This window comes from Aythya marila (assembly GCF_965140915.1).
Source record: "Aythya marila genome assembly, chromosome: Z".
Classification (NCBI taxonomy): Eukaryota; Metazoa; Chordata; class Aves; order Anseriformes; family Anatidae; genus Aythya; species Aythya marila.
This window is the reverse complement of record NC_139080.1, coordinates 43,922,976-43,939,316: the sequence shown is the minus strand read 5'-3', so window position 1 is coordinate 43,939,316 and position 16,341 is coordinate 43,922,976. Positions and strand designations below refer to the sequence as shown.

Sequence of the window (16,341 nt, the reverse complement as noted above, 5' to 3'; positions counted from 1 at the left end):
ATGAAGTCTTTTACGAAAGGGTACACTCCATCACGCATCACGGGGTGCTGTTGCTCTACAAGTATCTGTTCTTCATGACCATTTCTGAATTCTGCAGACCTACTGAGAGTGAAGGACAGAACGTGGCGATTGCTGCTACTATTACTGCCGAATTTTGGCATTCTTGATGTCCTACAAGTCGTGTTGCAGTCTGAATAGTCCAGCTCATTCTTGGAATTATTTCATTACTGCAGACAAGTATAAAATGCTAATGGAGCTGCACTGTTATTTTAGGACAATAAAACAATAGCACAAACCCAGAAATGACAGTCAAACTCTGCTTTTGGAGCTTAGGAGCTTATCTGTTCATTTCCTCATGAGAAATAAACAAGTGAGATGGGAATGGAAGAGATGTTTTTATGCAATCATTTGGGGAAAAAAATGTGCTTGTTGTTATATCTCTGGCATTCTAGCACCGCCTCTGCTGCACACCAGTTAAAAAGTTGAATCTTACAAACATAGAAAAAGAAATATCAAAAGAAAAAAATTATTTTGGTTACTCAGCAGACTTTGTCAATTTATTAATAGCACTCTAATTATCATTTGTAATAACGTAGGTGTATGTAAATTTATACATATACACACAGCCCATACATAATGTGCATGCATGTCTGCACATATATAAATAAAATACAACAGACATAGGCATACATGTATATGCTATGTGTGTGTATATATATATGCCATATGCAAACACACATATATAATATATATTATATATATGATCAGTTCATAGCACAGTCCAGAGAGACTTTTTAAATGAGCCTGATTGTCATATTTACTCAGTGTACACAATTTAGCGGACAGTGCAAGCATGATGAATATGCACATAAACTCACCCTTCATTGTGATTTGAGCATATTTCTTCCATCTCTCTGCTCATTCTGCTACGCTTAAGCACCTTTTCATGAACAAATGCAAAATACATATAGCTACAGTTTATAGCTTGTCTACTCTGATTATACATTTTAAGCACTATCAAGAACATTAATGATATAGGTCAAGGTTATCCATACTGGTGGCTCTGTAGAACATTTGGTCCTTTAGAAGTTTAACTTACTGCTATGTTATTGCACAATGCATTGTAACACTATTCATTCTCTGAAATTATTCTAGTAGTCTCACAAGTAAATCAAAAAGAAGATGCCACTAACTACAACTTCAAAGTTTTGTGGGTTTGTTGTGTGTTTTTTGTTGTTGTTGTTGTTTGTTTGTTTGTTTTGTTGGTGGTGCTTTTTTTGGTTTGATTTGGTTGTTGGGTTCTTTTTTTTTTTGCTCTTTTTTTTTTTTTTTTTTTTTGGTATACATTCTTTCAGTGTTTGGAAAACCCACCTGTTTGCTTTCAGGCTTGAGCCTGTTTTCCAATAGAAGCATCTCAGATGCCCTTTTCTTAAGCTCATAAGAAACTAAGACAGAATACAGCAGGCAGAAACTCAGCACCTCCCCCTCCACCACCTGCAGCCTTCTCCCACTGCACAGTATCAGTGGACTCTGACACCTTTCTTTTCTACCACTGTTATTTTGAAAATCAGTTCCAAATTTCTTTTAAAAGATGAAACACAGATTCTCATGTGAATGGGTTTCACTGGATGATCAGTCTTTATCTAGCTTTTCATGTGAACTCCAAGACAGTCTAGATAAAATCTTAAGGCCCATTTTGTAGGAATCTTCCTCTGGCTTTTTGTGTGTTTCCAGTTCAGTAGCAATTAAGAAATAACACCTAGTTTCTTAAAGAAATACTGAGTATGGCTTTATAGATACACTGTCATGTTTATTTGTAATGCTGCCTCTTCAATGACATTGAGAAGGGTAAAATTCCATCACTGTCCAGTGAACCGTTTTCTTCTGAAAATGTTCAAAATCTTTATAAGTTAGCTCTAAAAGCTTCTGATGAAAAAAAAAAAACTAAAGCGCCTCAATAAATAATATATGCATGCAAATTATATATTAAATGTGTTATGGGAACACTTACAAAAATAAAATGCTTAATTTATTAAATAAAATATCCCCAATGCAAAAATGAAGGACTATTTTGATCTGGCTCATATCAGTAAGAGATAACAAAAAGAGAAAAAGAAAACAAAGTTGTTTTTTTTTTTTAATTTTTTTTTTTTTTTTGCAGTAACGCCCCCTCACAGAGGGAGGCAAAAGTCTTGAGGAATAGGTAAGGTAGGTTTTCTTTTGTAAGAATTCATATTAAAAATAATCCTAACTCTAAATTTGAAATCCTCAGCTTCTGGTTTGAAAAATAACAGATATGCCCATGCACTTGTCATCAACACAGTGGCCATGCAAATGTACACAAACAATGCCCATCCAACCAAAAAATAAAGTATTTAAGAAAGACTGGATGTCAGTAATGACAGCACTAGTACCAATACAAACATGGTGCTGAGCTCAGGGTCTTTGCACTCTGAATAGTAAGCCATAACCTCAGAGTTATTTGTTTTCCCCAAGGATCTCACTCTATCCCCGCCACGGCTCAAATATAACCAGTGAACTCCATGCTTTAGATTATTCATGTAGTATCAGCCTATTGTATCTGTAACATTGTAAAGACATTTTAACATAGCTAATGTCTTTCATTATCCCCATTTAATGAAATATAAGTTATACTATTATGAGTTCGCTATGCCTACTAGAGAGTACTACAAGATGAGTGATAGTTTCTGCACAAAGGGCATTTATCGACAGAGACCATGCACAGTTTGCTCGCACGGTTTAAAAAAAAAGAAAAAGGATTGAGGAAGGAAGGAATATGCTGCTGGTCAAGCAGAGTGTAAGATACACCTGCTCCAGCATCTATAGCTTGTCCTGTCTTATCAAAATCCTTAGTTTTGATGTGTGATCCTGAAATTAATGCTGTACCTAGCTCCAGTCTTTATTAAAAAAGACTAGCTGGAGAACATTTTATACCAGTGGCATGACGATATCCTTCCAGAAGACAAAATAAGGGCATGTGTTTACTTCTCATGTTGTAACATAATCGTGTGCAGTGCAGGCAGCATCTTTTTCCCTTTTGCCGTAGACTTGTATCTGGCAATGAAAGGTACTGGCGAAGTGCCTCCTTGAACAATCCCTTTACTCTTCAGAAAGACTCTCCAGGGAAAGTGCTAAACCTCCTCTTGCCTTCCATCAAATCATTTCAATGTTTTTAGTGGGGTTTGATGCCATCTGATCCCATAGTTTCTCCAGATAGTGGATCACACAACACTGTCTTGTTTCCATCTGGCTTTATCTCCGCAAGGAATACTCTTTATGTAGAGAATACTAGTCTTCTTTTTCCACCCACATTCTGAAGCAAAAAAATTGAGGTGAATCCATAGAAACTCTCAGTATCTTTACAGCAGGTATCACAAAGTTCGAGTCAAATATATTTTCCCTTTTTTTCATCCACATCAAAGGCATGAATACAACAAGGCATTGTTAGTTGTGGTGAGCAAACTGCAGAGTCTGCTGATATAACAAATCAGGTTTTTAAGGCCTTTGTCTATGCAGAGTTACAATAATGCAGAAGCCAAATTGATTAGAAAGACAGGAGAGAAGAAAAAGATGATAGGAACTGAAAGAGGGAGAGAGAGAAGAGATATGTCTCAGTAATGTCTAAAAAGTCAATACTGTGTCTACGGATGGAGAAGTGCACATTGCTTGCCCTTTGAAAGCTTCTCCGCAACTTTGTCATTAATACTGTCAAAGTTAAGAACACATTTTAATGGAGTTCAGCGGCAGTTGAACACATTCATTCACACAGCCCATAAGAAGAAATGCTAGGAGACTTTAGCCTAAAATATCCAGGTAGACTGGAGATGCCTTGGCCAAGTTCTGGAGGAGGGAATGGATTTCTTTGATGTTGAGCCTCATGTGAGGCTCCCGTTGCCAACAGCCCAGCATCAAGTCATACACTTCCTTGGGGCATGTGCGAGGTCGCTGCAGGACTCGGCCCTGAGTGATGCACTCAATCACCTAAAAGAAATCATAAGCAAAGGATCAGCACAGCTCTGCCAACTAAATAGGGCTCATCTATGAAAGTGTTAGCTGCTGATAGCCCCAGCAGCCTCACTGGTGGCAGTCAACTGTACAAAGGGTTGCATTTCTAGGTAGATGCATGGCAGCATCTAGAAAAAATCACTGTAAACATATATCACCAAAGAGCAGTAACTTCACTGATACTAACTTCATGCATGTCACCCCTTTTACCCTTAAGGAAATGATGGTCAAGAAGCACTCCCATACATTCCCTTTCTGCCTGTCTGCCAACCCCGCTTCATCTCAAAAAGAAGCTAAGTTTTCACTTTCCTCACACAGCACTTCAGCACCCCTCCCTCCTTACACCTGTTGAGTGTTGCTGTGGCTAATTTCTGCACAGGGGTTACTTCTGATTCCCTGTGCATTAAGAGATCTCAAAATTCCCTCAGTCTATTCAGAAGTGGTTCAGAACAATCACTTTGCAGAAATGATATGTAGTTGAAATCAGCCAAAAACAGTTCTGGAGTCTGCTAAGCTCCTTTTCATTGCCTCATGGTCCTTCTCGGTCACCAAAGCAGACTCTATAAAATACAAAGGAAAAAGCTGCATTCCGACCTAGTTCTGCTTGGTCAACTTCCATCCACCTTGTGGAGAAAAGGGTGAAAAGGAAGAAATTAAACCACAATGTTTATGACAATAAATACTTGACATTGGGGTTTTTTCCTTTACTAAATAAATTTGTTGCTGTCTTTCCTTGAGAGAAGCCATACATACCATCAGTTTCAATGCAAGCCTCTCTTAGGCAATTTGAGAATGTATTATACACACCTCGTTGTTTGAGAGCTGATACCATGGCTGTTTGCCATAGGTAAAGATTTCCCATAATACAACCCCCAGGCTCCAGACATCGCTTTCTGTGGTGAACTTCCTGTACATGATACTCTCTGGAGGCATCCAGCGAATGGGCAGCATGGTGTGACCCCCAACCTGAGAAGAACAAATGAAAGAGTCAGAAATAATTCTTCAAGACCCTCACCAGGTAGAGTATCAAGATGTTAAATTATGCGAATATACAGTTTCTATTTTTCCCATATATTGCCATTTTCTACCCAGAGCTTTTAAGAGCTGGGAAGCTGTGATCCAAGCTCCTCTCCTCAAATGACAATCCCTCCTGTGATAGGTTTTTCAGTAGAATCTCCACAGATACTGTTTCTGAAATACGAACTCACCTTTAACATTTACTTGGAACCCTTCACCCAAGGAACTAATGTCCTATAAAATTATTAACTAATTCAAGCCTAGCAACCCACTTCAAATTAGGCTAGTTTTACTCTCCATTTTAAGACTCTGGAAACTATAAAAAGATTCATGCAATGAAATCTGCACTGAATATTTTTTTCTACAAAATCAGTGATACCACATGAAATCCACAGTGGTCTGACTGCTTGACACAGTAGAATTAAATTCTTTATGGTTTAATCTCCTAATTGTGATTGAAAACAAACAAACCAAGAAAACCCAACACTGTTTGCCGATAATTTCCAAAGTTAATCAGTGCATCAAAATATTTTTTCCCACATTAACAACCCAGTCCTACATAGTTTTACAAAATTTTCGGGTTTTTGGATATATTCCCTTGATAACAAAAAAAAAAATTGTAAGATGTGGACTCCCATCTCAAATCAACTCATGTTGAATTCACTATTTTTTCTTACGGAAAGAATGCCTTTCTGAAAATCATTTAAAACATTTTTCATTTCCCCTGGAATGCTTTCCTAAAGTCCAGTTACCTAACCATAATTTAAATAAATAAAACAGTTATTTCCAGTTTCTAAGCAATTCGTTTTTCCTGATATGTCCCATTCTGACCAGATCACATCAATAAAGAAATCCACTCAAGTACTTTTTAAATAGTACAACTGGCTCAGCTACTGTGATATAGATGTATAGGCATTCTGATTACTTTTACATCAAGACAGCTGTAAATATTTCCAAGGAAGTGAGAAAAAAGGAAAGCTTCTTCAAGGACATCTAACTTTTGATTAATTCTCATTTTCCTGTCTGAAAATGTGTTTAGTTATAAAACCACATTTGCACTTTCAAGATTCTGTCAATTCAAAATATCATTTCTCCTTGTGGGACTTTACATATGTTGTTATAAATAATGCCCTCCTTGTTCTCACGTAAAAACGGCAAATGGAAGGAAGACCCACTTCAAGTTCAGTCAGGGTTCACATTATTTCTAAATCACTCAGAACATCCGTTTCCAGCTATTTGTCAGCAATTCGGTGTTAGTGCAGCATACCAAAAATACAGCTATGGCTTCTAGAGCTCAGTCCTGTTCCATACATCACCACAAGTCAACTGTCACTACTGATTCCATAAAAGCAGAGTGTCATGCCAAAATTTTCATGGACTTTCACACTTAGTCTATTACAAGGGCACTTCTCCTCCCTCTGTCTGAGATGCCATGCAAGTGAGGGAGGAGTGTTTTTTTTGTTTTGTTTTGTTTTGTTTTTTGAGATATTAGGTGAAAGGCAGCATTCCCAAGTTTAATTCCTGACTGCACTGTGGATTTGCTTCTGACTTATTACTGGCTGCTCTACAGATTTTAGAGCCCTTCAAAAGGGGATCCAACTCCAACAGCTTTCAGTCTAACTTAAAAACATACATGTCATCAGTCCATTGACAGAGTGAATATGTACTTTTTAGTGATTTTTTCCATCAGGCCAATTTGTCTCTGTGATACAGTTTACCTCTCTGATACACACAATTTTTGTACAGCCATGTTCATTAATATTTTTAATTGTCTTTGACCAAGAAATCACTCAATGATGTGGAGAGTTTGAAATAACTCACAAACCTGCTGAGATGCAAGCAAAGCTTCAGTTTCCCACCTCATCATAAACTAGCTGGCATGGCAACCAAACAGCTCCAAATCACCACTTTTACTCCTGTCTTGAGAGGTATTTCATTAGAAAGTCAGAAAAGTTAGTCCCTTTGAAACAGGCAGTCACATACACACGGCCAAAGGGCAAGTGCCATTAAAAGATGATTAGTGATGAGAGGCTTTTGGTCTCATTAAATATTGAAATGGCTCTTAGATCTGCTCATCATATAGTCTCTACAATTGGTTCTTTTAAGCAATTTCTTTGACTCATTCCTTAAAAATTAATGAAAGCTATAAACAATAAAATAAGTCTCCCTATTTTTTCTTATTTGTCACATCCCACATTAAGAGAATTTTAAAAAGCAATTAAAAATATCACTCTCCAAATCTTTCCCATCGTTCCTTGCTACAGAAGCACAGTGTGCTTGTGGTAGAACTCTGTGCTTGATTTCTAGAGTCCTTCAGTACAATAAATACCTCTACAGTGATTATGACATATGACCACCAAATGATGGATTCACAATGAAGTGATCTGTAACATCACAGACCTAACTGCCTCTCTTCACAGTCATAGCAAGACTGACTCATCAGTAGTAATTCTTACCATGAATTCAATTTACAGATATGCACAAAATACAGGGCTCTTTGGTGTTCTTCCCACATCACCTTGCCTGAAGCTGTGTCCATTTCTGTCCCTGAAGGCAAAACACTTCACTGGGCAGAGTACTGTTTCACTAATAGAAGTCTGGAGGTGTCCCACCTCTATCACTGTCCATGTCTATCATATTAGCCAAAGTTACCTCCAATGCCAAAGTCTTTGTGACAATAATATTTAACCTCTTTGCAAAAATACCAATACTAGTATTAGAAGAGGTGCTTTCTTGCCAGATGGCATTGCAACAGAGGCAACACTGAGCATCACTTGTGGCAGGCTGAGCATCTTCTATCCCTGGTCCAAGAGCACCTTCAACTCAGATTTCAGTTCAGCCACATCAAAAACACAGGTCAGGGCCTGGCCAAAGGCAATTTTTCTACATGCACAATTACTTGGTTCAGAAAAGCACTAAGGGCTGTCTTAGGTGCATGCTTAAAATGAAGCATGTGCACCACAACCTTCTTGAAGTGAAGCCTGGGGCTTGACATGGCTGTTCTCAGGCTGCCTGAAACAAATTGCCGGTCACTTGTGAGCTTCTTTTGATCTTTATTGGACTGCTGAGTCCAAGCACCTACAGCTATGTCATAATAGCAGCAACGAGAGGTAGAGTGCCTTTTTGCTGTGGCTTCCAAACTCTCAGCAAGGCTAAAGGGTGTTTCCCAAGTAGAATCAATGAAGGAAAACATGAGTACGCTGACTAAACTTTAAAGGTTCTGGGTGCTTCAAAGGTATACCTTCTGTGTATGCTTTAATAAGAAATGCAAGTATTACATGGCTCTCAGATATCAGCATCCTGCAGGATTCATCCCTGATGTGCACATTGTAATTGCAGTGCTGCTTGATACATATCATTTTAAAATGCTCATGTGCTAAGCAGACCACCACTGCAGGTGAACAACACCTTTATATTCAATCTACCTAAAGTTATGGCATGTTTAAAAGGATTCCAGTTTTAACTTAATATGCTATCATTTTAAAATCTTTACTATAGCTGTAAAAATGCTGCAAAAATTACCATTTTATGGATACAAACTAGGATATACTTTTTTTACACTCACCTGAAGGCAGCTGCATTACAATGGTTCATTTTTTATTTAGAATTGCACTTCTATGAATCCTTTTTGTGACTTAAGTATTTACTTCTATATGTCAGTGTATGCAAGCAAGCTCTCCCTAGCCCTGCCTTGTATTAAGTTTACTAGTTATGTTTACTAGCAATATCGGGCTAGAATGTAAACCAGAAAGCCTAGTGAATTAGCTTCTGCAATGTGCAAACTATCCACAGGGAGGAGACTACTATGCCAGATCAGTGAGCTGTGATACTGTTCTCCAAAAAAGCACTTAAGGAGAAACTGCCACATTGTTCCATGTATAAGATGCTACACATTTGAAAACACAACATCATTCCACTTGTCATCACTTTCAGCACTAATCTGTTAATTTAATTTACTACTTTGAAAGGTGCCAAGTAAGCAGATCTTGAACACTGTTTCCATCTAATAACAAACATCAAACTTCAAGTAGAATCATCATGTCTTAGCCTTGAAGCAGGGCATCTAATGCCAAAGTTAGCTAAAGTTTGATCACTCTCTGGCATTGTATGTTCCATATCTTTCTTTGCAGGCATTAGGAGATTGTGAGGCTTGTCTAATATGGCAGCCTCTCTTTTAAGAAAGAAACTTGGGCGGTAGTAGGTAATTCTGTGGAAGCTGATTGCTGTAGCCCAAGAGTTTGCACATGTCTATCTGTCTGACCACCCATCCATCCATGCGATGTAAAACCAGCTTTCTGGCAATTAATATTATTGCTACAGACATGAGCTCTTGGCTTATCAAGCTAAAGGCAACTGGCCAATGTAATTGCCATATGCCATATGAAAATCTATCTCTCAATACCATGCTCTGGTCACTGTGTCAACTACCACTGTCCAGCCACCATGGGAACACAAAGTTCTGTTGCCTGACAATTGTGAGCAAATGGATATGCTTACTTACACAGAACAAGCACTGGCAACAGGAGGGTGTGGGTAGAGGCAGGGAAGCCAACCTACAGGGATGTGGAAGAAACAGACTCTGTGTGTGGCTACACCTCCAGGGATGGTGACTCCACCACTTCCCTGGGCAGCCCATTCCAATGCCTAACAACCCTCTCAGTAAAGAAGTTCTTCCTAATATCCAACCTAAAACACCCCTGGCGCAACTTTAGCCCATTCCCCCTCGTCCTGTCACCAGACACATGGGAGAATAGACCAACCCCCACCTCACTACAGCCTCCTTTATAGTACTTATAAAGAGCTATAAAGAGGATCAAGCTACAACTTTTCACCCATTTTTTACCCACTCCTAACAAAGAATGTATCCTCCTGGATACTGAGGGATTACAGCATTTCATGGTACTTTCCACTATTTATGGTAGGGTCTTCTGACTTATTTCCCCATCTCAGGATGATGTAACTGCAAAGAAATGTTCTCTGCAAAGACTATCACGTCTTACTGCTAAAACTGAAAACCTCTCCTCTCTTGGTGAACATCTGCTCTCTCCTGCTCATAAAATGCTGGCAAGTGTTTCTTGCAGCACAAGAAAAAATCAATAATTGTTATTTTCATTTCTTTCATGCCCTGGCCTTGCAGACAAAGTCAGTGTCTTCTCTTAAAATATCATCAGTCCTGCCACTTGCAGAAAAGAAATATATTATTTTCACAGTCAGTCTGGATAACAAGCACAAGAGGTTATGAATTATGAAAATAAATTATGAAATAGAGCAGATTATATGCAATAACTAAAGAAATGTCCTTTCACTTTAACACTGCTCTAGCTCATCTTAATTCAAGAGGGGCTCATGTGTAAAGTTCTTAAGTAATTCTACCAGGTCTTCTCAGAAAACTGAAACAATGTCCAGAATAACATTTATTACACCTTCAATTCTCTGTTAAGTTGCTCAACTTGAGTTCAGTGTTGTGTCAACTTTGTGTCACTGGAGATAAAATTTGTCTCAATAATCTCTGTAAAGCCATGAGTGGCATGGAGAAGATGGAGAAAGAACAATTGCTCACAGTTTTCTGTAATGTGAGAGTCACAAAACAAGAGATGGAATTTGTAGATGGCAGGGTTCATAATGAACAAAACCAGGCACTGTCATGTAACATACAGTTGCTTGTGGAGCCCATTGCCACAAGATACTGCAAACACCCAGGGCTTAACTGGGATCAAAAAGTGATCAAGCACATTCATGAAGGATAAAATCTAACTAGGGCTATCAAACACAAAGATAAAATCTCTGGCCCAGCAAGTGCCTGAGCAGTAGACTGCTGCAGGCTAAGAGCACAGATGAGAGAAATATTACTATATGCTAAAACTGTTTTCGGACTATTCCTCAGGCACCCATTACTCACACAATCCTAGAGGAGAAGAGCTTCTGCTTTGGAGAACCTGCTCATGTGTCCCTGTGTAGACAGGACATATGTTTTTGCAAAATACAGTGTCTCAGCAACACTTACAGGGGGATAGAAGTAATTTTGCCAAAAGGATGGAATGAAGGAGATTAACCAGATGAAATCAAAATATGTGAATGACCCATTCTATCTTACATCTCAGCAAACCTCTTTTAAAATGCTAAGTTAAAAGAATAAAAAACCTATATCTATCACTGTGTTTTACACAACACAGCATCATATTGGGTTGGTCAAACATAAAGGAAAATTAATAATCTGTAGTAGCTATGAAGCTATGGGGAACTTAGCTTTCCAAGAATGGAAGATGAAATGTCCTTGATGTAAGATAAGTGCAGAAGAAGGTGATACAATCTGCATTTCTGATTAAACAAAAACTTGTCCCAAGTCAAAGGGTCAGAAGGAAAGTTTAACTATATGGAAACCTGCAGCAATGAGATGTAATGTATTACAGCTCATCAGTGTTCCATGATGAATGCTGGGTGAATGAAAAATAAATCAATTCCTTTAGGTTATCATTACTTTTACTTTCCGATGAGAAGAATTTATCTTCTTAAACAATAAATTATAATTTAAGTGAAAACAAAAGGAAATACACTGTGGTAAATTGATGGGAAAGGCAACTGGAACAGAGTATTTCAATGAGTTCAGTGGATATCTAGATTAATTTCTGAAGATGGGAATTCAGGACCCTGGTGAAAGAGCAGGAAGGGTTTACCATGGAAAAGCTGGCCTGTGGAACCAGGTGTTTTTGTTATTTTTCCTAAAAAAAAAAAAACAAAAAAATCCTTATATCCTCCTAACTTCCCATATCAAGTTATGCCACAGCATACAGTTACCGATCACTCCAAGTGTCACGACTAGTAATTCACAATATTGAGCTCATGGGAAGTCCTGTGTTCTGCTTTCCAAACCATGGTTTCTATGACACTTGTTCCCTATTACTGTTCCCTTATAAACACCTGAGTATCTGCTGCTTGTACCCCTGGGGATGAAGAGAGGTATGAGGTACCGGCAGACAAGAAGCTGAAACGGGGCATGTTAAAACCCTCACAGGCTCAGGGGTGATCATCTAATGTGTCCAAGTAATCAGCAAAACAAAATTTCAATGCAATATTAATGAAATACATTACTGTCTTTGTGATTTTCAAAGCAAACAGTTTATAATATATCAAATTCCACTTTTTCCATTAACCCCAGAGAGTCTGGGCTACCGGAGCCAAAGACATATTAAAAGTAATCTTAATGTGCATTGGAAAATGACTCTGTGAGTCTCTACCATAGCTAAAATTCTAACTTCTGATTGCTTTTATAAAAAGCGGGGTTGTGGTATAATGTGATGAGATGTTAACTGAACCACACAGTCAATATCAACTAGTAGCAGGTACACTAGGGCAAACTCTGAAAGCCAGTTTGTGTTCATGAGAAAATCTCCACACCTGATGTCAAGTCTGAAGAACCCTTTCCCATATTTTTTATTGAAAATCACATTTTATTATTATTTTTTAATTTACTGTACAGTAGGCTAATATAGCATGTCTGGTTCTATTGGTCACATCAAATTACATCATGGTAGAAGAGGGGATCAACAGAGTTTGGTTTGTAGCTTTTCTTTTCCTTTCTGAGTCACAGAAGTGTTTCTGTAACGTACACCGCATGGGAGCACTACAATTTCTAGTGGAATTGTCTCAGATATTCAAGTTCTTTCATTGTTGTTAGATAGGCTTTCCACCTTTCCCTGGATGTTTAACTTACACAGTTTATAAATACCAGACTAAAAAACTGTCACACATATATCACAGAATCACAGAATTTCTAGGTTGGAAGAGACCTCAAGATCATCGAGTCCAACCTCTGACCTAACACTAACAGTCCTCCACTAAACCATATCGCTAAGCTCTACATCTAAACGTCTTTTAAAGACTTCCAGGGATGGTGATTCCACCACTTCCCTGGGCAGACTGTTCCAATGCCTCACAACCCTTTCGGGAAAGAAGTTCTTCCTAACATCTAGCCTGAAACTCCCCTGGCGCAACTTAAGCCCATTCCCCCTCATCCTGTCACCAGGCACGTGGGAGAATAGACCAACCCCCACCTCACTACAGCCTCCCTTGAGGTACCTATAGAGAGCGATAAGGTCACCCCTGAGCCTCCTCTTCTCCAGGCTGAACAAGCCCAGCTCCCTCAGCCGCTCCTCGTAGGACTTGTTCTCCAGGCCCCTCACCAGCTTCGTCGCCCTTCTCTGGACTCGCTCGAGCACCTCCATGTCCTTCTTGTAGCGAGGGGCCCAAAACTGAACACAGTACTCGAGGTGCGGCCTCACCAGAGCCGAGTACAGGGGGACGCTCACCTCCCTAGCCCTGCTGGCCACACTGTTCCTGATACAAGCCAGGATGCTGTTGGCCTTTTTGGCCACCTGAGCACACTGCTGGCTCATATTCAGCCGACTATCAACCATCACTCCCAGGTCCTTCTCTGCCTGGCAGCTTTCCAACCACTCCTCTCCCAGCCTGTAGCTCTGCTTGGGGTTATTGCGCCCCAGGTGCAGGACCCGGCACTTGGCCTTGTTAAACGTCATGCAGTTGACCTCAGCCCATCGGTGCAGCCTATCCAGATCCTCCTGCAGAGCCTTCCTACCCTCAAGCAGATCGACACGCGCACAGCTTGGTGTCATCTGCAAACTTACTGAGGGTGCACTCAATGCCCTTGTCCAGATCATCGATGAAGATATTAGAGGACCAGCCCCAGCACCTAGCCCTGGGGAACACCACTAGTGACTGGCCTCCAACTGGACTTGACTCCATTTACCAGTACGCATATATGGGGCAACTGTCACACATGCATGCGCAAGACTGGCGCATATATGGCCAGTCTTTAGTTTCACAAATACTAAAAATATGGGCATACCTACTGAGCTGACACATCTTTTCCACAGGTGGAAAAAGTGTTGAATGATCAGTGCAAAATGGGGATAGGAAATTCAGTGATTTTATGTCAGCTATTTTGGCTTGTTCCCAGACTACATGCATGATGCTGGGCAAGTTATGTCATATCAAATCTACCAACTAGTGACTACGTGAAGAGAGTTCAGAGATGTACTCCAGTGGGAAGCATAGCATCAACAAGGCTTCATGAATCAAAGGAAGAAAAGTACCTTACTATTTCAGAGCAAAGGATCTTTTCTGTGCACACTTCTCTCTATTTGCCTGAAGACCAAGTAAATTATGACCTCAACCACAGTACTGATCTGTCTTCAGTGCCCACATTGAGAATGTCTACACTGATGCTGTCAACAAGGTAGTCTATGCAGCTAGTCATCTACATAAGCAGGTAGCTGAGAAAGGAAAAACTATATTGGTTCTCAACCAGATGTCAATAAGCAAGTGAATAGTAAGGTCCTTGTCATCCTTATCTTCTGCAGTCTTCCTGATGCTTTCTGATTCTCACTTTCTCTGGACCATAATTTCTTTACATAAACTGGGAAGGAAAAAAAAAAAAAAAAAAGTTTCACTAAAATAGAACATAAAAAAAACACAACCCTCTATTGTTTTCTTTCTGTGAATTCTAGTTTTTGACCCCTCATTTATACCACGACATCACTCTATGAGTTGAAACAGGCATTTGCTCTGGAATGAGGTGTCCATTAAACAACATGTAATATGATCAAATGATGCACAGCATGATCATTAAAAATACCAGTAACTGCTATTACAGAAAAAATACATTATTTCTTCTTACGGAGTTTGCAAAATTTTATATTGATGTTATCTAATTCATATGTTGAATTATTCCTCAAGCCATGTTTAAAATATTTTTCTTGGACACAACAGTCAAAGTACGGCCCAAGCAGTGATGAAAATGTTTTATAGCTCTTGGCTGTATTTCTACACTGGTGTTAAGGGAGAATTTACACCAGCAAAGGGCCTGGAAGCATTAATTTGGTTTGGCTTTCTGACATAAAGCCTGTTGAACTGGTTCATTACTAGAGGATCCTGGGGCACAGAAGAAGATCATAGCCATCTTTGAAAGGATTTTGTAGTCTATAACAAGATTGCTGTATTTCAGGTAGGGGACATCTGGATTTCCACACCACACCACACCACAGACTGAACAGCATACTCCGCACATCCTTCACCAAACACTGGTGGTGTATGGACAAGAGAGAAGAGATGGGTGGGAAGGAAGTGGCCAGCTACACCTACTTGTCCTGCTTTTCCCTTTTTGCAGTACCTTGTGGGAACATTCTGGAAAATCTGCTACCTTCTCCTAGGATGATGCTATTCTTTACAGTAACCATGCAGTGCTGAGGTGGTGCCTTCTTCATGTACGCTCACCTTCTCTGGATGAAGAAGAATCCCATTAAAGATTAAGTCCTCTGCTTGCTGCACTGCTGTGATGCTATTAATAACTCAAAATCTGTGCATAAATGTGATTTTAAGCTTAGTTTCTGAAAATGCTCACATAAAGGTAGGATCTATAGTAAAACTGAGACCTTGTAGGTTTGACCCTCCCCCCCCCCCTTTTTTTTTATGGCTCAGAGATGTAAACAAATGATATTACTGCAATTTTAAACAAAAGTAGTTAGATTTTTTTTTTTAATATATTGTTACCATTACAAGCACAAGTTAGCTCTATGATTTTCTATACAAATATTACATACAGCATTCCCAGACTCCAAAGCTCCCTAAATTCAAGGAGGTCCTTGAGACATTTAAAATAAGCCAAGTGTGAAATGAATGAATCAGTGAATACTTTTCTTAAAATATGAATGTCTCAAACTACTAAGATTATATATATATATATATATATACACCTATATATACATATGAATAGGATAGGATAGGATAGGATAGGTTGGATAGGATAGGATAGGATAGGATAGGATAGGATAGGATAGGATAGGATAGGATAGAATTTATTTTTTTGTCCTGAGATTGACTACAAACCCGGTGTTTTTCACAATAAAGGAATAATTTGGGCTAGGGCTCCCATATCAGAATGTTTGAAAAATTGTTGCTGAAATAAGTCATATTTAACCTAGCTTGGCACTAAGATTTCGACCAATGCTCATGTAATGCCTAAGTTAATGAAGTTCTGATCTATGCATGAATCTCATGAGCACCTTTGTAGTACATGTATTGCATAACAATGACACTTTTTTTTAGGCACATTTTAAAAATTATGAATGTGTTTACTTTAACTGCGTTATATGATAGTGAGTTATTGTAGGCCTACTGCTGTTTGTGAGTCATGTGTACTTCAGAATATTTTTGTCTGCTTCAGATGAAAACTTTGAAATATTGTTCCATAAAGCCTGCATTTCCATTTAAAGTCATGCTACT

At 39.0% G+C, this 16,341-nt stretch overlaps 1 protein-coding gene across 2 annotated transcripts in view; it reads right to left on the bottom strand.

Moving 5' to 3' along the window:
- Window positions 1-2,124: 2,124 nt before the first annotated feature.
- Window positions 2,125-16,341, bottom strand: part of NTRK2 (neurotrophic receptor tyrosine kinase 2) — a 200,128-nt gene continuing 185,911 nt past the window's right edge. For both annotated transcript variants that reach the window (XM_082783494.1, XM_082783495.1), the window contains 2 exons: window positions 4,834-4,992; window positions 2,125-4,002 (listed from right to left, as the gene is read on the bottom strand). In XM_082783494.1, the coding sequence (XP_082639620.1) occupies window positions 3,817-4,002; window positions 4,834-4,992 (345 nt within the window). In that variant the 3' untranslated portion in view covers window positions 2,125-3,816. The remainder of the gene's footprint in view (window positions 4,003-4,833; window positions 4,993-16,341) is intronic.